This window comes from Ovis canadensis, chromosome 24 (genome assembly GCF_042477335.2).
Source record: "Ovis canadensis isolate MfBH-ARS-UI-01 breed Bighorn chromosome 24, ARS-UI_OviCan_v2, whole genome shotgun sequence".
In the NCBI taxonomy this organism is placed as follows: Eukaryota; Metazoa; Chordata; class Mammalia; order Artiodactyla; family Bovidae; genus Ovis; species Ovis canadensis.
Window position 1 is genome coordinate 21,870,499 of NC_091268.1, and position 23,534 is coordinate 21,894,032.

The following is a 23,534-nucleotide window of genomic DNA, read 5'->3' on the forward strand; positions in this document are numbered from 1 at the left end:
TTATCTTCAAGTTAAAGCAGGGAGAAACAGAACCACATAAAAATGTCCTAACAGAGGAGGCAGGGCTTCCCAGGTGGTTCAGTGGTAAAGAACCCCCCTGCCAATGCAGGAGACCCAATCCCTGGGTCGGGAAGATCCCCTGGAGAAGGAAGTGGCCACCCACTCCAGTATTCTTGCCTGGGAAACCCCATGGACAGAGGAGCCTAGCAGGCTATAATCCATGGGGTTGCAAAAGAGTTGGACATGACTTAGTGGCTAAACAACAGCAGCAGAAGGGACATAGACACCACAAGGAAACCTGCCCCTTCTTCTCATTCCTCTCTTGACCTGATCTGTGGGGTATCCCTTGCCAGGCTCTTATTTGCCGGGCATTTTCTATTAACTGTACTTATAATCAATTGATGAAAGAAAGTGTAGTTTAGAGGGAGATGTGATCACACAGGCTGACTCCAGGGAATTAATGAGCTCTGTAAAAACACACTTTTCTGAGACATTAGGATAGACTTCCTGGGATGGAGGGAGATTGCTTGTATGGATTTAAAAAATAAAAGTAAATACAGAATTAATACATCTGAATGGCTACTGTTTTTTAGAAATATGTTTATATATGTTTTTTTGGCATTGCTGCAGAGTCCATGGCACATTCCTTAAAATGTTACTGTTGATGATAACTCTAAATTTTGATATAGGCTTGATTTGATAGTCAGAGGTTATCTGAGGCAACTCTTTTGAAGACAGTGAGTCATCAACAGGAGTAGTTGCCTTTGTTTGGAAATTTACTCAGGAATCAAAGGCACTGAAAAAGCCAAACAGATTATTTAAAAAACAAAAAAATAAGAAGAATATGGAGAAAGAGTAGCATTTTTTTTAAGAGCAAATATATCATGTCAAAAAGAAAAGGGCTATGAAGGACAGTCATCACATTTTCTAAAAATCTGGTACAATTCAAGAAAAGGGTCTAGTTTCTTATCATACTTGTAGGCTACATTTTTACAAAGGTTCTCTCTTCATCGGATCATTTATTTTTTGATTATTTCTGTTGGTTGCCTCCCATGGTTTTCCTGGAATCTAGCATGCTCGACAGTCCCTTAGGGAGAATTCAAAGGAGATATTCAAGGTAGTACTGTCTTTAGGATGAGTGAGTAGGGATGCAATGGAGCCACCTCATGAATGAGGCCCTGCCTCATTGATAAGTGAATAGCTATTCCAAAGAGCTTGTCTCTTTGGATAAACCAGATGACCTTTCTTGGTTACTGTAGGTTCTTCTTATGGATGTGCTAGAAACAGAGGTCCTTCCAAAGTGCTTGTTTGGTCCACCCAATAATATATTTGTAATTTGAGCTATCTATGTCTTATGCCCCTAGAGTCAGTCCAAGGTGAGCAAGTCAAAACAGATATTCAACTCAAGCATCTTCATTTTCAGGGATTTTAAGTTTACTGCTCCTCAAACCTTGAAAATTTGATGCCAGGTAATGATGGGGCCCGAAAAGTTTGTGTCAGAGCTGAAAGATAGCCAACATCAAATGACACTGACTTGATTTTAAGAGAGGCAATAAATGAACTTAGTTATGACTTTTATTACGATAGATGAGAAACATAAAAAATGCTGTCCTCAGATCACATATGAGTTTTGTTAAGATTTCATTGCAATGATGAGAATCTTCAGCTGAATGTTAGATTCTAGTGAATTTCCAAGTGTATATTTCAGGGAGTTACCTTCTGCAACAGGAAAACTTCCTTAAGATGTTTTAAGAGATGCTCGATCACTAGACCAATCAAACTGAAATGCATTTATCTTGGTTCTAGACGATTCCCATGCACAGAAGACTCTAACAAATAAGCATTAGAAGCCTTAGTGCTCCTGCCTCTGAGGCATTTAAGAGCCTTGCCGATCTCATTGGGACATTTTTGTAACCTGCCTGACACAGGTGTTCTTATTTCTAGAGAAACAGACAGTACCCCTGGATTAGAATACATTACCTTGTGGAAATGCCACAGTTGGAAACATCTTAAGAGACTTTTATCATCTTTCTGGATTTATTAAATCAAAGTGAAATAGCGTTTTCCATTTTTATTTTCTTTTTTAATACCACATCGTTAAAAATAATTTGGCAAGACAGGGTTTATTTCAATTGATGAGTTCTCTTACCTTCTTTATGTAGCAAGCCTCATTTGGTGAGAAAATTATTATCCATAACATGATACCATTTAATGTTCTCTTCAGAAATGATGGCATTGCTTTTTCTTTCCTTTAAAATTTTTTAATATTATATTATAATAGTAATAAAGTCTGGAATTGTATGATTTTCCTAGCTAGTTGCAGTATACTCTTTTTCTAATAGTCTATTTTTTTTTTCTTTGTAGCATAGTCTCCTTTGAGTGTAAGAAATCCATAGAAGCTCAGTTTGAAAAACCCTAAGCCTTAGAAACCCACCCTGGCATGATAACATGTTAGTAACACATAGTATTAATATCTCGTGCAACAGCTATACATGGTCCATGTTCTGACATCACCATGATTTTGTGGAAGGGTTCCCTCGCATGCCTGTTTCATGATCTTCCTAAACTCTCCAAGCCCACGATAGCAACACATTTCCTTGCAACATCCATTCAAACTCAGCACCCTTCCCTTACCTCATCTGACTACATCGAACCAATTGGCAGAGAGCGCATTTCCCCCTGAGCGAGCAGTATTGTGAATTTTATCTTCTCTTCCAGAAATCAGTTCGTCTTCGTTGCAGCAGATGAAATTTCTTGTAACACCTCTGCAGGTAACAAACATTGCTACTTCTTGGTGCATCCATCCGACTCTCAGTATCCTTTGTTTTTCCTTTTCTCCCTTCACATGCTGCAGTCGGTCACACTAGAAAGTTGAGTTTTTTTAAAAAAGTCATATCTTTGCAGTATAGCTGGAGCTTTTAGGCTCTGCTGTCTAAAAAGACAGTAGGCATTTTGCTAACTTGGATGTTTTATTTCCGGTTTTAATAATACATGATCCAGAAAAGTAAGACTATATTGAATGAAGCTGCAATAAAATATTACAGTATAATCGGTGCTCTTAACATTAAAATACTGAATAGGGGAGATTTAGGCACACAGACATGGGACTTCTATGTTTTGGGACGTATTATGTCTGGGTTCACATGGGTTTCTATGGGATTATTTGGGATCTTTATGGAATGACTGTTTTATATTATAGGCCCTAAAAGACTGAATCTATAAAGCTGGAGGCATTGGGGAATATAATAATCTCTGTCTTATAAGAAGAGGATCTTCATTCCATTAGTTAAAGATCTATTTCCTTTCTTTTAGCACATATTACAAATAATAAGGCATGAGAGAGACAGAGTCTTCTGTTTTTAAAATCAGTCAATTGGCAAGTGGAAATTGTCCAGTTGCATGGTGTGTCCATCAAAATAACGCCTGTCTTTTTGCTTTGATGTGGTTCAGAACAGTTGTGTTTGGACTTTCATTAGCATGGAATTACTTGGTTAAATGTCAAGATAGGTGAGTTGCCTTAACTAACAACAGAATTCTTTTATTTATTTGTTTATTTATTTTGCTTTTAAGCCTAAACTGTGACCCAAACAATGACTAGGAGGTCTTACCAATGTGTTGCTTTTAGCCAAGAAGGAAGGAAATGACAGCTCATCCCCATGTCATTGAGTGTGCCATGACCTTCAGAAGCATACATTAAACAGAGCCCAACATACAGACATTCATCTGTCACCAATCACGTGTTATCAACAGCACACTGAACAAAGGCATGTTTGCAGTGCTTCACTCCCTGCTTAGGGTCTTTGGGGAGAAAGACATCAGGGGAGCAGAGAGAACTAGAAACAGGCACCCAGCCCTCCCTGATCTATTTCACTGATAGTTTCAGTCTCAATATTTTTAATGGGTTATGGTTTTCCTGTGACAGAGCCTGAGATATACATGCTCACATGATAAAGCGCTAGCTTGCAACCTTCCTAGAAAACCCTGCTCTTTCCCTTCTAACCCCTAGCCTCAAGTATCTCTCTTTCTCCTTGTGAGAGGTGGTGAATTCACTAATGCCTAATGATAGAAGGTAGGGAGTCCTATTGCTGGAGGTGGGGGTGGGGGGCTACCCTGGGGAAAGGGTCACTTAACCTTTGCAGAACCTACAGAGAGAATGGAGCATGGGACTCAAGGGGAAATCAGCTTAGGGTGTGGAGGAATGTTGGTTTAAAATGTTAATGAGCATCCTTTGTGGCTATGCTGGTCATCCAGAGCCTCCATCCTCCCCGTGAGCCTGAATGCATGTTCCAGCGTATCTCAGGCTCTACTTTGGCATCATAAGTCAAACACTGTGAAGTTACCACCTAAGAGGTAGATGTCGATTTTGTCCTGTGACTTAAAAACCCTGCCTTGTAAGCAAGTGGTCTGCACACAATACATCGAGGAGAAGCTGCAGATAATGAAAGTTTGCCCAAGTCGAGAGAGTGTCTTCGCCTACCTTGTCTAATTTAGGATGGCTGCTCTGTAAATTCTTAATGAATTGCTATTGATCAAATTTCAAATTGAGAGAGATATCCCTGTGGCTTTGATGGTCATATTAATAATATGTTGTATGCTTCATAAAGTTCAATTTGAACTCTGAATTTTGAATCAAGCATGAAAAAGGAGACACCCATATCCATCAAATGTGAATTATCTCCTAGCCAGATCACTCTCCTCACAGAATGAAAATGAAAAATCAGAACTGTGCAGTCAACAAAGGTTGTGACTCATGGTTTCAATGAAGTCTTGCTCACAAGCTGGAAAAAAAACCCAGGGCATCCACACCCTAAGCAACCCAACCATCTAGAATTCTCCCCTCTCTATATAGAGCAGCACTCCTTGTTATTGTTCAGCTGCTGTCATTTCTGACTCTTTGTGACCCTGTGGACTGCAGCACAGCAGGCTTCCCTGTCTTTCACTATCTCCTGGAGTTTGCTCAAACTCATGTCCATTAAGTTGGTGATGCCATCCAAATATCTCATCCTCTATTACCCCCTTCTCCTCCTACCCTCAGTCTTTCCCAACATCATGATCTCTTCCAGTGAATCAGCTCTTTGCATCAGGTGGCCAAAGTGTTGGAGCTTCAGCTTAAGCATCAGTCCTCCCAATGAATATTCAGGGTTGATTTCCTTTAGGACAGACTGGTCTGATATCCTTACTGTCCAAGGGACTCTCAAGAGTCTTCTCCAACACCACAATTCAAAAGCATCAATTCTTCCATGCTCACACTCCTTAGGGTGGATCTGTTGAATCCTCATGTCTCCTGGATTTCAGTATTTGACCCCAAGAGGCAATTTATCCTATTTAAATGGGGGAAAAAAGCGATTGATAAGATGCTTAAAATCTGTTTGGAGGGCCCGATTGATTTGATACCTGAATTTCTTATAAGTATGCGTTATTTTATGTGGCTGCCTATGGGGGCAGAGACTGCCAGACAGTTTTGTCTATGGCTTGGGGCAGAGGTGGTGAAATACAGATCATCCAATAGGAGCAACAGGAACTCTGAAGAGCTTTTCTTTCTGTTCCCAAAGGAAAAGTGAAGATGCTTCCTTGGGTCTTTGATAGAGAGACCCAAGGTATTTTGGTAGAGCCAAAATATCAAATATTGATTCTCCTTTGCTAGACACATAGAAGAAACTTGCATGTGTTGTTTATGTGATTGTATTCATATGGGAATGTATTTTGTTGTCAGTGGTATTGGTTGTTTTCTTAATTTTGTTCCTGAAAGACACGTGTTTACATGGCTGTCTCATCCACCTTGAACACACCCAAGGCTTTCACATTCTGTAACATCAGGAACCTTTGATGAGCTGGATTCTGCAAAAGGTGGAAAAAAGGGCAAAGTGATTGTCCCTCCCCTTCCATCCAAGTCCTTCCTGTTGCTGGGGTTCATTGGAACTTTTTTAAGACTGGTCAGGTGTTGTAGTTGTAGTAGAATGTGTAAGTCTTATACAAAAACAGAGGTTGAAAGACACATGACTTATTTTGATAGAACTGCTGGAAGTTCATGTCAGTTAATTTGTACATGTTGGGTCATCACTGTTCCATACATCACATTACGTAAGTCCAGAGAAGGCTTTCCTTCCAAGAGCCTCCATCCTAGTGCAGACCAGACCTCAAGTGATAGGATGATACTGGAGGATCAGCTGCGGTCTGACTTCTTTTTTTATGATAAATTGGACTGCTTTGTGGATTGCAGTGTGATCAGAGCAGAAAAAAGAGAATCTTTCAGCAGACCCCATGAATGAGCAAGTCAAGTTATGGGCTTCCCGGGTGGCGCCGGTGGTAAAGAACCTGCCTGCCAATGCAGGAGTCCTAAGAGATGCTGGTTCAATCCCTGGGTCAGGAAGATCCCCAGGAGGAGAGCATGGCAACCCACTCCAGTATTCTTGCCTGGAGAATCCCATGGACAGAGGAGCCTGGAGGACTACAGTCCATGGGGTCACAAAGAGTCGGACACAACCGAAACGACTTAGCACGCATGCATGTGGAGTTATGCAATAGCTATAATGAATCAAGGAGAAGGCGATGGCACCCCACTCCAGTACTCGTGCCTGGAAAATCCCAGGGACAGGGGAGCCTGGTGGGCTGCAGTCCATGGGGTCGCTAGGAATCGGACACGACTGAGCGACTTCACTTTCACCTTTCACTTTCATGCATTGGAGAAGGAAATGGCAACCCACTCCGGTGTTCTTGCCTGGAGAATCCCAGGGATGGCAGAACCTGGCGGGCTGCCGTCGACGGGGTCGCACAGAGTCGGACACGACTGAAGTGACTTAGCAGCAGCAGCATAATGAATCAAAAAGCAAGGGTAGGGTAGAAAGTAAGTTGTGATGCTCCTGTATATTCACCGATCAGAGATGGCCTCTCTGAGAGGGTGACACTTGAGCCAGGACCTGAATCGAGCCAGGTGAGTAACTGGGGAACCGGAAGCATTTCAGGCTACAGCAGTAGCACGTCCGGAGGCGCTGTGGTCAACGCATGCGCGAAATATTGAGGCTCGGCGTGTCTACAGAGTGTGAGTACAGGGAAAATTTCAGAGATAACATCAGGAAGACAGCCAGGGGTCCAAACAAATTAGGACTTGGAGGTTACAGAAATCATTTGAGATTTTAAGTGTGATAGGAAGACATTGGAGGGTTGACAGTAGTCCTACTTTTTTTTTTTTAAATGATGAGTTGGACTGGTTTTGGATTTGCAGTATGGCCAGAGCAGAAAAATACGGAGGCTTGAAGCCCAAGGAGGGGTGATGCTGACCTGGTTTAGGATGATGGCTGTAAAAGAGCTGCAAACTGGTTTATTGGGCTGCATTTTGACAAGAGAACAAACAGAATGTACCAGCAGATTAGAGAGATGTGCAAGGACCAATTTTTGTTAGATGCCCGCACCTCCCCTCTTCCTCCCACGGTGTATTGGTCATTTCATTGAAGAGTTAAGACCTTTTGAGAGCAGAGAAGACAAGCCCTTTACCGCTGCAGTAAATAACTGTCCCCCAGATAAGCTTCCCTGGTGGCTCAGAGGGTAATGAGTCTGCCTGCACTGTGGGAGACCTGGCTTTGATCCCTGGGTGGGGAAGATCCCCTGGAGAAGAAAATGGCAACCCACTCCAGTATTCTTGCCTGGAAAATCCCATGGACAAAGGAGCCTGGCTGGCTACAGCCCATAGTGTTGCAGGGAGTCCGGGCATGACTGAGAGCTTCACTTTCACTTTCAGATAAACTGTGTTGAATTCCCCAGGTTGTAGTCATAACTTGCTGTCATTTATTGTGCATAGCCCATGTACTAGCAAGTATAATAAATTATATACAGTATATACATATATGCATGTGTGTATATATGCACCTATGTATACGTGTGGATAAAATTCATTACAGTATCTCAGTGGGGCAGAGGTTACTATCACCATTATTTGCAAATTTCAAAAGAACAATATGCTCAGACCCAGAGAGGTTTGGTAACTTGGCCATGGTTACCATGGTTACACAGGAGTCTATCTGATGCCACTGTTCCTTCCACTGAACTGCACTGCCCCCAAGTGCTCCTTTCATCTTGACCTTGGATGTTTGACCTTCACCTCCAGATGGAATTCTGCATTCTTCAGTTGTGCTGTCTTGCTTCTAGAAAACTAGTGTTTGTGAACTGGGGAGTGGGCATAGTTGTTCAAATTTGGAGGGACCCAGGTGGCTCAGAGGGTAAGGAATCCTTCTGCAATGCAGGAGACTCAGGAGACACAGGTTCGATCCCTGGGTTGGGAATATCCTGTAGAGAAGGAAATGGCAATCCAATCCAGTATTCTTGCCTGGACAATCACATGAATGGAGGAACCTGGCGGGTTGCAAAGAGTCGGACACAACTGAGTGACTGAACATTCATGCAGTAGGATTAGCTATTTATTAATTGTTTTCTTTAAAGCAATTATAACTGGGTATATACAAGGATGTTTATTTTCTTCAATATTTTTGAAAACTTGCTATCAACCTGAGCACCCAACAATGCAGTGGGTAGATAGATTAAAATATGATATCATTAAACAATAGATTATTATGACACAACTGAAGCAACTGATCGCCACCACCAGGGAACTAAATGATTCTCTAAACAGATGGTCCAGTGGGAGTTTATTTGCCTTGGCCCTGTCTCCTTCATACAGCTCAGGTATGCTGAGCACACGATGTGTGGGTCCCAGGTCTAGCGGGGCAGGACTGAGTGGCAAAGAGGAAATTCTGCACATCAGGGGGACAGAAGAGGACACCAGCCAAGGGTGTTTTAGAGCAGTTCTCCAGAAATCTTTCCTTTGCTGAAAAGCAGTGGCTAAAAATCAACAGAGAAGATAAACAGTGCCCTGGAAAGTACCAGACACTTTGAGCTTGTTGTTTTGGCTACCAGTTGCCCCCTGCCTGGGGGAGCGTGTGCACGTTTATGTGTCTCTGGGAGGCAGGTGAGGCTGGGTCTCGATCTGGCAGCAAGTTTCATCCCTTCTACCATGCCAGGTACCGTCATGTTGGTTGGGAAGCCAGCCCGGGGACAGACTCTCAGTCCTTTTTGAGCACTCAGTACAGACACGTGGGGCCTGGGAAGAAGCCTGGACCAAACACACCTGCAAACGCTGCTGAAACCAGTCTCCTTGGGGCGGTGGGTTGCTGTCCACTTTTATTAGAGACATTATTTGTCAAGTTTGGGGCCACAGTGGGGAGTATCACTACCCCCTTCCAGCTTTTTATTCCCCACTAACCTGAACACACACATACATACTTGCACACCCAGGCAGCCGCACTAAGACTTCAGATACTATTTAGAAGAAATTTCTAAATTGACCATTCCTCTAATTGATCCTTCAGCAAATTTCATCTAAGGGTCTCTCCTTTCCATTTTGGTGATTTGATTATTCAGCAAAGTTGTCATGCAGCAAATCGATCGGTAGTTAATTGGTCTGTTTCCAGGAAAGTGTGATGTGTGTTCTAGTAGGGGAAGCGTAGGGTGCTAAGGGAACATGCGGGGAAAGGAACTTAGTCAAGATCCTCCCAGTGTTAACTGAGTGCTTACAATGGGCCAGACACAGTGCAAAGCCTATTACATGCAATAACAATACCTCCTAAAAATGAAATGTCTTTATCAGTTTACTTATGAACAGTGACAATGTCTAGAGAGCTCTGAATTAGCCTGAGTAAGGGAGGGTTAATCAGGGCAGATCTTTTTTTTAATATACAACGGCAGGTATCAAATGTAAGGTTGGGTGATGATCACCTGCAGAATTTATTACACATGCATGAACAACAAGGCCCTACTGTACAGTATGGAGAATTATATCCTATGATACACTGTAATGGAAAAGAATATTTTTATTTATTTATTTTTAAAATTTTTATTGGAATTTTTATTGGAGTAGAGTTGCTTTACAATGTTGCATTCGTTTCTGCTGTACAGCAAAGTGAATCAGTTATACATCTAACTGATGTATAACTCTTGTTACGTTTTCTTGCCATTTAGTTCTTTATACTGTCTTGAGGAGAGTTGCATGTGCTATGGGCCTCCCCAGTGACTCAGTGGTAAAGAATCCCCCTGTAGTGCAGGAGATATGAGTTCATCCCCTGGGGTCAGGAAGATCCCCTGGAGGAGGGCATGGCAACCCACCCCAGTATTCTTGCCTGAAGAATCCCATGGACAGAGGAACCTGATGGGCTACAGTCCATGGGGTTGCAAAGAGTCAGACACAGCTGGGCAACTTAAGATGCCCACCCTGTGCTGTACAGCAGGTCCTTCTTAGCTATCTGTTTTAGACACAGAGTGTATACATGTCATTCCCAGTCTCCCAGTTCATCCCATCCCTTCCTCCCTTCCTTGGTATTCTTAAGTTTGTTCTCTACATCTGTGTCCCTATTTCTGCTAGTAAAGTACGTCAGAAAGAGAAAAACAAACATCATAGACTATCACTTATATGTGGCATCTAGAAAAATGGTACAGATGAACTTATCTGCATAATGGAAAAGAATATTTTAAAATGTGTATGTATCTGTAACTGAATCCCTTTGCTGTACAGAAGAAATTAACACAACATTGCAAATCAACTATACTTCAAGTGAAAAGTACTAAAACTGAAAAAAAAAAAAATACAGATTACACTCCATCCTCCCTTCTCCCTGCCCCAGGAATTCCGGTTCCTAGGTCTGGAGAGGGAGCCTGACGATCAAAGTTCTTAGGCCCCAGACCATTCTCACAGAGGAGACCTCAGCTCACACTCCAGGAAACATTGAGTTGATCCGTCAGGAATGTTTTGTCTTTCAATGAGGAGAACATTCTGTAGATTTTTCTGGACTCAGTCTCTGCAACATGGTGACCGATTACCATGTGGCCGTGGAGCCTTTGGAACATGCTTGGTCCATGTGGACCTGAACTCTCAGCGTACAATACACAGTAGATTTCAACAACCTAGTATGAACATAAGGTAAAGTATGTCACGGATTATTTTTATGTCAGTGACACATTGAAATGATACTATTTTTAATCTGTTGGATCGAATTAAAATATAAAAATAAATCACACCTATTTTCCATTTATTTTTTTTTCAATGTAGCTACTGGGAAACTTACAGTGTCCTATGTAGCTTGTCTTTGAGGCTTTTACCATATTTCTATCAGAGAGCCACATTTTCATTCATTTTTCTCTAATGAATATTGAAAGAGTATGTGTGCCCCAGGAAGGGGTCTCTTAGCAGCAAGGATGCTCACCTAGAATTAAAATGTTTCAACAGTTAACCTGGACATTGGTAGTGTGTCGTATTGTTCAGTCACTGTCATGTCCGACTCTTTGCAACCCCATGGACTGCAGCACACCAGGCTTCCCTGTCCTTCGCTATCTTCCGGAGTTTGCTCAGACTCATGTCCAGTGATGCCATCTAACCATCTCATCCTCTGTCACCCCCTTCTCCTCCTGCCCTCAATCTTCTCCAGCATCAGGGTCTTTTCCAGTGGGTCAGCTCTTTGTGTCAGGTGGCCAAAGTAGTGGAGCTTCAGCTTCAGCATGAAGCAATGTGTTTTGACTTTATGTTTTAACTTTGCCTTTGAGTGTGTGTGTGTGTGTGTGTGTGTGTGTGTGTGTGTGTCTATACGCACTGTAGTGGGACATCTCTGGGGCAGAGGTCCAGAATCTGTCTCCCTCTCATCCCATTAAAACCATTGATCTACTTACATGGGGCTTGGAGGTTGCTGTACCCATGGCTTCAGAAGGACAACTCAGTTTGGGAGTAGTTCTGACACAGGTATTCCAGGGGTTTTTACTGGAGGAACCCCACGTGGAACAGAGAGCAGGCAGGAGCCGAAATTCTCTTAGTCTTTTAAAACAAATGTGTTTGTTTCTTTGGATGCACTGGATCTTCGTTGCTGCACGGGCTTTCTCTAGTCGCGATGTGCGGGCTTCTCATTGCGGTGACTTTTCCTGTTGCAGAGCTCCGGGTCTAGGTGCCTGGACTTCAGTAGGTGCCCCGCGGCATGTGGAATCTTGGGCCTCGAACCCATGGAATCAAACCCGTGTCCTGTGCACTGGCAGGCGGGCTCTTAACCACTAAACCACCAGGAAAGTCCATCCCTGCTACTTTGGAGGAAAAGAATCATGAAACTGAAAAAGGCAATCTGCGAAGATAGTCATTTCAAATCCAAGCTAAGGAAGTGAGCCACAGGAGAGTTCAGAAATGTCAGCGTCGGGTTGTGCTAACTCTTAAGCTCCTCTTGGAGAATGTCTTCTGCGTCTTCTATGTCTTTCTTGGAGGTTTTTAATTATGGGATTGATTCTGCTTTCTGACTTGTGCGTCTTGGGAAGCTTTTAGAAAATCCCCGGTCACTCACGTGGTCTACAATTATAGAAGTCATTGCCTAGATGAGACTAGGAGAAAGCCGCAGTCATCATAGAGGAATATTCCTTAGTGAGTGCCTTCACCAATGCCAACTGAGCATTGAGGTCTGAGACCACAGGGGCGGGAAGGGGAGCATTTCCTGGCTAAACCATCGCTCTCCAAATCACAGGCCATGAGGACCATGGGGCCGTGTGTAGGGCCCTCCTTGAACACTCTGTGGGAGGTGTGTATCTGGTGTGTATTAAGTTCCCAGATACCTTCCAGACTCTATCTTAGATCTGATTATGAAGCCACTGTAGCTCTAACGGCATTGCAGATTCTGGGAGTGCACATTTTGACCCTTTGTCAGGGATCCTGGTTTGAATGCATAGTCTGTAGCGCTTCTCATCATGGTGGGGACTCAAGTGTTGGCACCTTCTTGCTGCATTGGGACCGTCTAGGAGACCTCCGTGACACTCGGAGCCTCATCGGAGCACTGAGCCTATTTTATTCATCTTTCTGCCCCCAGGGACCCCCCACCCCCACCCCAGCTATCTTTGGGGATAGATGTGGGGAGGTGATGCTGAAATAAGATTAAAAGTTCTCAGGAGCATAAAGACTGTGAATTCAAATATACAGAGTGAACTCTATGGAGTGGAGTTAATGACAGTGTTCTTCCTGTGCCCCTATAGGAAAACCACTTGACTGTTAGAACCCAGGGGCACGGTACCCACATGGCCCTACTGTATTTCATTCACACCCAGCTTGTTGCAGCTGGACTTAGAAGATGTTAATAATAAGTAGTATTTACATTTCTCAGTCGAATTGACAAAGCTCTTTCACAAACACGGGTTTGTATTTCCCATTCAATATGCAACTTATGTACTCATTTGACTCCAGCATATCAAGTTCAAATATAGCCATTGAAACTATATGTGTAACTCATAAATGAGACAGAGCTTCACTTCCGAAAGCATCTGTGAGTTGATCGCTAGAACTATACGCAATCCTGATCCTTTGGGTGCTTCTGCAGACCAAACAGCTGGGCAGGAGTGAGAGGTCGGCTTATGAAATTCTGTAGAAGAATCCTTGTTATCATAGTCTCCCATCTCTGTAGATGGCTTTTAAATGCCCCTGGTTTCCTTTCATGTGCTTTATCTGTGAATTAGGCAGAGCTCAGACCGAGCAGAATCATGTTACAAACAAGGACGATGAGGTTCAGAGAAAGTTCCCTGCATCATTGATCAAGGGCGTCGCAAAGGGAGAACTTGAGCCTGGATCTTCTGGCTCCGAGCCTTTGTCCTCCGTGGGGCAGGCCAGCCTCTTGGCTTTCTTGTCACAAAGGTCCAAAACAGAGGAAGGTTCATGATGGCGTTGAGCTACAGCAAACTAGAGAGCAGAGCAGTTATCTTGTTTCACTTTGGCTGTTTGGTTTTCTTCCCTTCAATGAACTTGGACTTCCTTGGTGGTTCAGTCAAGAACCTGCCTGCAGTACAGGAGACATGGGTTCAATCTCTGGGTCAGGAAGATCCCCTGGAGAAGGGAGTGATGAACTTAATGGCAACTTGGCCTCTGTGAACTCTCAGGGGTGATGGGAAATAACACACTGTGTATTTTGAGACTCAAGGAACTTTTTTCTGAGCATCTTGAAAAGTTTTGATTGTCTCTGGGAGCAGGTGCTATAGAATCTTCAGAAAGCATAGCTCCTAGGAGCGTGGTACTGACAGATGGTGGATACCAGGGTCTTCCCAGGCCTCTTGTCTCTCCTTAGCCCTCCTCCACTCAACACGTGGCATTGGCTTGCTCCCTCGTTCACCTACCCCATAGTTTGTGCTGTGCTAGACACTGGAGAAGGCAGTGGCAACCCACTCCAGTGTTCTTGCCTGGAGAATCTCAGGGATGGGGGAGCCTGATGGGCTGCCGTCTATGGGGTCGCACAGAGTTGGACACGACTGAAGCGACTTAGCAGCAGCAGCAGCAGACAATGGAGAGAAAGGAGGAAACAAGATAGACTCAGCCCAGCCCCTGGGGGTGGGGGTGGGGCTGGCATTCCAGAGGGGGCACAGATACACAGTCAAGGCTGGAAGTAAGTTACCAAAATGAATGGAGATCTGCTTCATGATGTGAAGGATGGGGATGCGGTTGGAAAGTATGCTTAAGAAAGAGCGGTCAGGGAGGCAGGCACCGCTCCGGAGCTGACGTTTGAGCTGAGAGGTCAAGGATGAAAGGGAGCAGCTCAGATGGAAGATGAGCACGGCCAGGGTCCCAAGGGGAGAATGAGTTTGCCCGTGTCCTGGGAGTCCTAATGAGCAAGGGGTGGGGTTGGGAGTGAGATGGGGGTGAGAGCGGGGCAGGGGTGACTCAGGTAAGTTGGATTTTATTCTAGGATAAGTGGGAAATCATTGAAGGATTTTAAGCAAGGCCGTTAAGTATGATTAGGTTGATACAGGTTTATATTTAAATAGATGGAAAGATAGGTGATAGGCAGCTAGGCAGATAGACAGATAGATAATAGACAGATTATAGATAGACAGATAATTGGCAGAGAGAGGATAGTTAGATGTAGACAGATGATAGAGAGACAGATAGATGGTTGATAGATGATTGAGACCGAGTGATAAATGATAGGTGATAGACAGGCAGACAAGTCATAGATGATAAATAGACAGACAGCGAGACAGATACATTAAAAATAATCCTATTACTTTTTTTTTCCCTCCAGATCCGTGACAGACTTTATTTTCTCATGAAATGAAAATCAACACCAAAGTCATCCATCATGTTCTTTTCTCCCTATTAGTAGCTGCTTCTAATTAGGGGTAAACGCCCCAGTTTCATGAGTAACCTCCATGAATAAAAGATTTATTTCAAAAAGTCATCATTCTTCTTGCTTTAACACACCCTGTCTTGGACATACATCTGCTTTTTTTTTTTTTTTTTTCCTCCCTGAGAGAGGGAGAATCTTTGATTAAAAGCAGTTTCAGTGAGTCAAAGTCACAAAGGATGTCCCAAGGAATGAAAGCAAGAAGGGCTTGCCTATTTGTTAGTTTCACTGAGAGATTCATCTCAGAAAAGAAACTCCTGTTTGTTTCTGGGGATCAGGAGAATGCTGAATGTTGACACTTTTGAGGATCAGGCAGAAGACTCATGTAGATGATTTGAGCTCAGTGACCTTTGAAACAAGCAGAGGGCTTGGGAGTAAAGCATGTCCAATGAGAGCTTAGTATTTTGTTGTCCAGTCGCTAAGTCGTGTCTGACTCCTTGCTATCCCATGGACTGCAGTACCTCGGGCTTCCCTGTCCTTCCCTATCTCCCAGAGTTTTCTCAAACTCATGTCCATTGATTTGATGATGCCATCCAGCCATCTCATTCTCTGTTGCTCCCCGTGTCCTCCTGCCTCAATCTTTCCCAGAATCAGGAGGTTAGTATAATCTTTTTTTTTTTTTTTCCCCAATCTGGAGTCTAACTCAGAGCCTGAGAGTTAGAAGGTTTTCTCCCTGGTTCTTCCTTCTCAGGCTTCACGATGTGAGATCCATCCAGTGCATTCTTTATCCATCAAGTATGAGAAGGAAGATTAGAAGGCAAATAGGGACAGACAGGGGAGGAGAAGAATAAAGTCAATGCAAATTCGACCCCAAGGTTGATAGTATAGACCAATGACTTCTTCCTGGCTTGTTCCTTCCTTCTTTAAAGGAGTGTTCAAGATTCAAAATACCCCATCTAGTGGCTGGTTTATCCCTCCCCTAGCCACTGTGAATGTTGGTCGCCAATGGTTCCCAACTGCCTCTTTCTGCAGAGACTTACCCTCTCCCAAAGAATCACTGCAAGTAGGAAGTTTATCGTCTGCCCTTCTAGGAAGTCTACAGCTAATGCTTAACTAACAAGAGCATTAAAAAGCCAACCCACTTGCCTCCAGCTGGGATCAACTTTGGGGTGCAACTCAGGATTAGGGAGAAGTTAGTTTTCAGCTCAGAACTGATACAGCCTTGGTTCTCTATTTTCCCTTTCTCTGAGCTGCTTGCCTCTCCCTCCTCTTAAACGCACCGCCCCCAACAAATCAGGAGTGGAAGACTCTCCATTTCAGGCTTTGCTTCCAGAGACCCTCACCTAACTTCTCCTGCATCTCAGGTGTGATCATTACCAAAACAGCAGCGTTCAAACTCTCTCTAAGGCCTGGGTATTGCAATACATGCAGTAGTGCATCATTTTAGCATCTAAAAAAAAAATTAAAAAGAGGAAAAAAAATTACATTTTTTATCTTATACCTCAGATATTTTGTTCTGTGTATTTTAATATTGTGGGTCTTTCATTTCCGAAGGTTCTGTAGTTTGGTTGCTGGCTGTAGGCAGTTTTTTTTTTTGTGGTTGATCTAGAGAGATGCTAGATATCTGGCAGGCCGTTCAAGGAAGGGTATCTGGAACCATGGAAAGAGCATGAGAGTTGCCCTGAGAGATTCAAGGATTAGCTCTGACTCTGTCTAGCTCTGTGACTTTGAGCAAATGACCTAATCTCTCTGAGCTCTAATATCTGATGAGTTGCAGTGTTCATCCAATGCGTTAGGTGTCCATCTCTTCTACATTTTTCTTTTAAAGCCTGTGCTGGGCGTCAGGGCAGTGGAAGGAGGATGGTAGAGAGAGGAGGAAAAAATCCTCAGATATAAGGAAATGTCATCAAGAAATATTGTTCAAGAGACTTCCTGGCGGTCCAGTGGTTAAGACTTTGCCTTCCAATGCAAGTTCCATTCCTGGTCAGGGAGTTAAGATCCCACATGCCCTGTGGCCAAAAAACGAAAACATAATACAAAAGCAATATTGTGACAAATTCAATAAAGACTTTAAAAATGATTCATATCAAAAAAAAAAATTAAAAAAAAGAAATATTGTTTAAAATGTATCACTTCCCAGAACCTGGCTAGAGATTGATGAGATAGAAGTTCTGGGGTGATAGACTCAAAAATCAAATCAGGCTCTAATTCTTGAGTGGGGAGGGAGGTCCCACAAAGCCTTCAAGGATGCTTCTGTTTGAATACATCTGTTCTTTCCCATTCTGACATGTTGGACCCTAACTGTAAAGACTGGGCCCTTTTTGGCCCACCCTGTCTCACTTGATTGGTGACAACTTTGTTAGGAAAAGAGAACAGTCTGTCTTGATTATAATGGGTCCTCTGTGGTTCCTGGCTTTCTTAAGACCACTCTTTCAAGCTGTTGCCTGCCTCCAACCCAGTGTATACAGGGTTGTATGAGAGAGAGAGGAAACACACAGACACACACACACTCCACATACTTTTATCACCAGCGATGTTAAGTGGACACAGGAATGTGTTGTATAGGATGGACTTTTCTCATGTTACGTGGCCAATTGGAATGCGTCTCTTATTTCTCAAGATGGATAGGGCCTCTCCACACTGTCTTGGTATTTTGTGTTTTACGGTTGTTATTGTTACTTCGTTAATCACATATTATGGCTTAATCTTCCCCTCTGTCTTCCTTCTAGTTACGGACGAGTTTATGCTACCGACCCCTACCACCACACACTTGCTCCAGCCCCCACCTACGGCGTTGGTGCCATGGTGAGTTCCGCTTCCTCCTCTTCCTCGCTTCTTCCTTGCCCCCCTCCCCCGGCCCCCAGCCGCCCCTCCCCCCAGCTGGGATCTCAGGATGGGTTGACGGCTGACATCCTCTCACTTTCCCTTAATTGAATTTGTCTCTTGTGCTAACAGCAGCTAAAAAATGCCACATTAATCCTCCCAGTAAACTTGATAAATGTCTTAATTTCTTGGCAATGTCGTGCATGTAAGTTATTATATTTCTCATTTTGCAAGTCTCACCTAGCCAAGCACTTACCTTAATGGAATAATTAGTCATGTTGATAATGAAATCCATCACTAACGGAATGCAGTGTCAATGCAGAACTTTTTGTTTTCTTTTTTTTTTCCCTCCCTCCCTTGCCGCTCATTCACATAGCCCCAAGGTTCCAGCCCCACCACAGACCTCAGAGGAGCTAAGCTGCACAGTTCCAGGCCTCTGCTGTCAGGCAGCTGAGAATCTGACTGCCTCTCCTCCCCTATTACAATTCATGTTTAAAGTCATAGTCGCCCAGGAAAGAAAATAGAGAGAGAGGCACGCTTTGTGTGTGTGCCTAGTACATAAGGAATTAGAAGGAAGCAGTTTGGGAGTTGTCTCTTTTTTTTTTTTTTTTTGGTGGGAGTGGGGCTGGGTTTTTGTTTTGGGAGGGGTTTGGGGGGAGGGGCAACACTGGGAGGCGAAAGGGGGGGTGGTGAATTTGCCTGTACTTGTTCAAACTTCTATGCAGTAAAAGCGTACAGTAAGACGTGCCCATTACGTGAGAGCGTATGCAATCATTACAAAGCTTTTTGGCATGCAGATTTCTGCTTGAGATCAAGACGATCAGTTCTCCTAAAGATAAAGCCCCGGAGGCATTCATTGGCATCGCCAAAACTTTTCACAAAAGGAGATAGTTAAGTGCCGTCTAAAACCATGGCTAGGCAATTCCCTGGAGCTTGGTGGTAGACATTCCGCCATAATTGGGAAACCTATCATTTTTTGCACAAGCTCAATGACACCCAGTAATTCATCTACACAACTCCCTTCTCAAGAGCACCTTCCATACAGATTGTTCAGCTGAGTCAAGTAAAGAGTGGACTTACATGTTCGTCCCACTTTCGCTATTCAGCCACTCCACTTCAACACCCAGTCCACTGGGGGAAAGTGTTGGCCAAGAGGGTTGAATGATGACATTCAATAAGCCCTCTGCATGCAACATCTTGAGTGTAGACAGAGCCTTTCCCAACAGAGCACATTATTATCAGTGACTCAGATGGTCAACCCTAAGAGACAGCATCAATACTTCAGCAGCCCATTTGTTTCAGAGTCCTTTTTAGCTCCCAGGGCTGGCCACCCAAATTTGGTTCTACAGAGAATTTTTGTTATAAGGAGCTATGGGGAGAGGAGCTCAGGATTGGTCCTATCTTCAATTCTCTAATAAGTGGACCCGGGATGGGTAGGGGACGCCTCCATATTGGTTGTTTCTGAGTGTCTATTTTTTCAAATAGTAGTCTTTTTTTTTTTTTTTGATGATCCACATGTTGTAAAAGGAAAATGTAAAAAAACATACCCCTTAAATTGCTTTGTTTCAAAATGCTTTTGCATCCTTGACACACAGTATTGTTAGAGACTCAAACAAGCCAAGAATAAGAGACAGCATCAATCCTTCAGCAGCCCATTTGTTTCAGAGTCCTTTATAGCTCCCAGGACTGGCCGCCCGAAGTTGGTTCTACAGGGATTTTTTGTTGTAAGGAGCGATTGGGGGGTGGGGAGAGGTCAGGCTTGGCAGTATCTTCAATTCTCCAAAAAGTGGACCTGGGATGGGTAGGGGACGCCTCCATATTGGTTGTTTCCGAGTGTCTGTTTTTTCACATAGTAGTCTTTTTTGATGATCCACGTATTGCAAAAGGAAAATGTAAAAAACACACCCCTTAAATTGCTTTGTTTCAGAATGCTTTTGCACCCTTGACTGATGCCAAGACTAGGAGCCATGCTGACGATGTGGGTCTCGTTCTTTCTTCATTGCAGGCTAGTATATACCGAGGGGGATACAACCGTTTTGCTCCATACTAAATGACAAAAACCATTTAAAAAAAAAAAAAAAAACCTTCCAACGTGGGGAAAAAGGAAGCTTTCCGAGGCCTGGGTATTGCAATACATGCAGTAGTGCATCATTTTAGCATCTAAAAAAAAAAAAAATTAAATTAAAAAGAGGAAAAAAAATTACATTTTTTATCTTATACCTCAGATATTTTGTTCTGTGTATTTTAATATTGTGGGTCTTTCATTTCCGAAGGTTCTGTAGTTTGGTTGCTGGCTGTAGGCAGGTTTTTTTTTTTTTTTTTTTTTTTTGTGGTTGATCTAGAGAGATGCTAGCTATGACTAAACACTGGTATAGGGCCATATCCAGAGTGCTGTATTCTGTAAATGAAATTATATATGCTGAATATTAAGCTACTGGGGTTATCAGCTGTTGGGGAAGAGTGTAAGTGACTACAGGAGTCATGTTCTTTTCTGCATCCGCATTATTTTATTTTATGAAACGGGAAGGGTGGGAGGGACCTAGGGGGTGGGGACTGGGGTTTGGCTGAAAGGGGAAAAAAAAAAAAGTAACTGATGAATCTAAACGACCCACTGCACCAACGTCCATATAGCAACGGTTCTAAGTTACTCACTGTCAGTTCAAGCCAAAGGTTAGGTTGTTAAGAGGATGCTTCTAGAAACACTTGTGCATCCAAGCTGAATGCAGCTGTGCAAACCCACCCTTTACAACCATTCCACCCGGCAGTATTCAGCTTCTTAACCAGCCACTAGTTATTTAGGCAAAAGACTGCTAGTTAGGCCATCTGCAAGCATTCTTTTTATATTTCTTCCAGTATAATAAATTATTGATATCATTGCTGACTTTTATATTATGGGAGGGAAAAAAATAACATTAATAAAAAGGTGATAAAAAGCACTGTTTCTATTTTTTTCTTTTTTTCCAAAAAAAAGAAAGTAATAAAAACTTAAATTCTTTGTACCAGTGAAAAAAAATGTATAAAATTTACATCTGTGCAGTGGCGTTGTTAAGTTCTAGAAACAGTCTTTCGAAGCTTTAGTTTTAGCCTCGTAGAACAACTGTTACAGACAAGACGTATAATTTTTATGGAATTACATGATAATCATATTCGGATTTATAGAAGCATTTTACAAGTATTGCAATCATTGGGTAGAGATAATCATGGTATTTTCATCCGCTTGGTACTTTTTGAAACATGACTGTGTTGTGTAAGCAACCTGCAATTTTTCAGCCCGTGAGAGCCCGCCCTCCCATTTTTTTCCCCAATCCCTATCTCAAATCAATATCTTTAGTTTTCTTTTTTTGTCTCCAAGGCCCAGGACACTTGTCAAAAGGAAGCAAAAAAAGTAGGTCCACCCTCAACATCCCCTAAAGAACGCCCCCCTCCCCACCACCTCGGAAGCGGGGCCAAAATGGCGCATCCGAAAAATTGCAGTTTGTCTGTATACTCCTTCTGTTCGAAGTCTTTTCATGTTGTTCTGTTTACAAAGTTAATCTCAGTTGGGGTATCTGTCACGGATCTTCCTGTTTTTGTATTTAAATTAAAAAAATATATATATATCCTGCAGCAAGTCGTCCCCAGTAGTTTTGCTGCCATAGTTAACAATTTCCATGTGTGCAGTGCAGGCCTTCGTATGGCACGCACTTTAGTAAAGCTCTCAACTCACTGCTGTGAACCTGCCAATCCGCTGTAACAACTCTGCTTTAAGACAAAACCAGACAAAACTTTAAAAAAAAAAAAAAGTGTTTGTGATCCAGCTTTTCTCTTGTCATCCAATGTGCATGCAGTAAGATCGGTTGGATATTAAACCATCAATAAAGTTTCACAAGATTTGAAAACCGAGTTTCTGTAGCTTTGCTATCTAAGATCACCGTGATCTTGCAAAAAATAAAAATAAAAAACAAAAAAAAAAAGAGAGAGAGAGAAAGAGAGAAACGGGGGAAAAATACTGCTGCTTAGCGTCCAAAAGCAGAGAAAAATATTCTTTTTGCCAGTGGGGGAGGGAAGAAGGGAGAGGGTGCTTGATAGCATTCCTGAGACATTCTCATCTTCCTCCACGTGGAGAAGGTGTCATGACAACGGGTGCCTGGTTGATGTTTTTGAGGGAAAGGATATATTAAGATGCTACGGCATCCGACCCCAAAGTGGGGTGAGGTAGAAGGAACAGGGGGTTTGGGAGAATCAAGCGAAGTCTCCCATGTGTCTCAGATTTCAAAATCCAGAATTTGCACTGTATTTGGAATCACAAACATAGAATTCTTACTGTGTTGGTTCAAGTAAAATTAATTTGCAGTTTTGATTTTCATTGATGAGCTGTACTTTCCCCCATGACTGTATGTAGTTTTAATAAAATCATTTAGAGCAAGTGGGTGCCAACTGGTGTTACAGACTCTTTTGTCAGGCACTCCTCCAAGAGGCCAATAAGTCATTTTAAAATGTATGTCAGAGATGTAAACAGACATTTTGGATTTTTTTAAACGGTATTTATTTGGAATGTTTTCATTTATCTAAATAACTATTGCTATTATGAATTATGGAAAAAAAAGATTACTATCATGTGTGGCATATAGTGACTTAACACACACCTCACGCAATCTGCAAACCCAGAAAATGTGTATATCTGTCTTTAGAAATTAGTGTTTATATCACTTACAGTGGTTTGTGAATAAAGAAAACTGGTTTGTAATATCAAAAAAAATAAAAGCTTAGTCTGAAAAGGTCCACGTGAGTTGGTGTTATGATTCTTTGGCCTCTGTGTGTTTCCTGGGAGAGTGGATTCGTCATGTCCACACGAGTCTGCTCTTCTGCCCAGCAGGGCAGGCGGTGCAGCTGCCCAGGTAAGCAGCAGGCTTTGTCGCCGCGGGTAGACCAGGCGGCACCCTGCAAGGGACCCGACTGGCTGGGTCACATGACTCCTCTTCCTCACCCATCGTTCCCAAGAAGTCAGTGGAACAACTACAGATGTCTAAGAAAGAAACAGAACTAAGCTGAGTTATTTCCCCATCGTGGAAACCTCAACCTTTGGTTTAAAACAAAACAACAATCAGAAAACAATCTTATGTTTCAAATGAAAACAGTTACTAATGTCTAAGCTTTTAGTACAGCTGTTAACTGGTTTCCCAAGAGGTGCGAACAGTGAAGAATCCGCCTGTCAATGCAGGAGACCTGGGTTCAATCCCTGGGTGGGGAAGATCCTCTGGAGGAGGGCATGGCAAGCTATTTCAGTATTCTTGCCTGGAGAACCCCATGGACAGAGGAGCCTGGCAGGCTACGGTCCAGGGGGTCACAAAGAGTTGGACACGACTGAGTGACTTAGTACGTATGCACGCGCTCATGCAAAGCTGTTAATTATCCAGACAACAATTAGGGAGGCTTGTAGGAAGAAGATGAAAAAAAAATCATCAGAATAAGTGGCAGGGTTGATGTTTATCAAGTGCTTCCCAGGTGGTGCAGTGATAAACAGTCCGCCTGCAATGCAGGAGATGTTGGTTTGATCCCTGGGTCAGGAAGATCCCCTGGTGAAGGAAATGGCAACCCACTCCAGTATTCTTGCCTGGGAAA

At 43.0% G+C, this 23,534-nt stretch overlaps 1 protein-coding gene across 21 annotated transcripts in view; it reads left to right on the forward strand.

Annotated features, from left to right (window-relative positions):
• Positions 1-22,694, forward strand: part of LOC138428933 (RNA binding protein fox-1 homolog 1) — a 436,622-nt gene extending 413,928 nt beyond the window's left edge. For 5 of the 21 annotated variants that reach the window (XM_069569891.1, XM_069569895.1, XM_069569899.1 and 2 more), the window contains exons 12-14: positions 2,719-2,771; positions 17,840-17,915; positions 19,861-20,133. In XM_069569891.1, coding sequence (XP_069425992.1) covers positions 2,719-2,771; positions 17,840-17,915; position 19,861 — 130 coding nt within the window. In that variant the 3' untranslated portion in view covers positions 19,862-20,133. Of the gene's footprint in view, positions 1-2,718; positions 2,772-17,839; positions 17,916-18,309 lie in introns of all 21 variants that reach the window. The other 16 variants (XM_069569887.1, XM_069569889.1, XM_069569888.1 and 13 more) reach the window with 8 other exon arrangements.
• Positions 22,695-23,534: the final 840 nt, after the last annotated feature.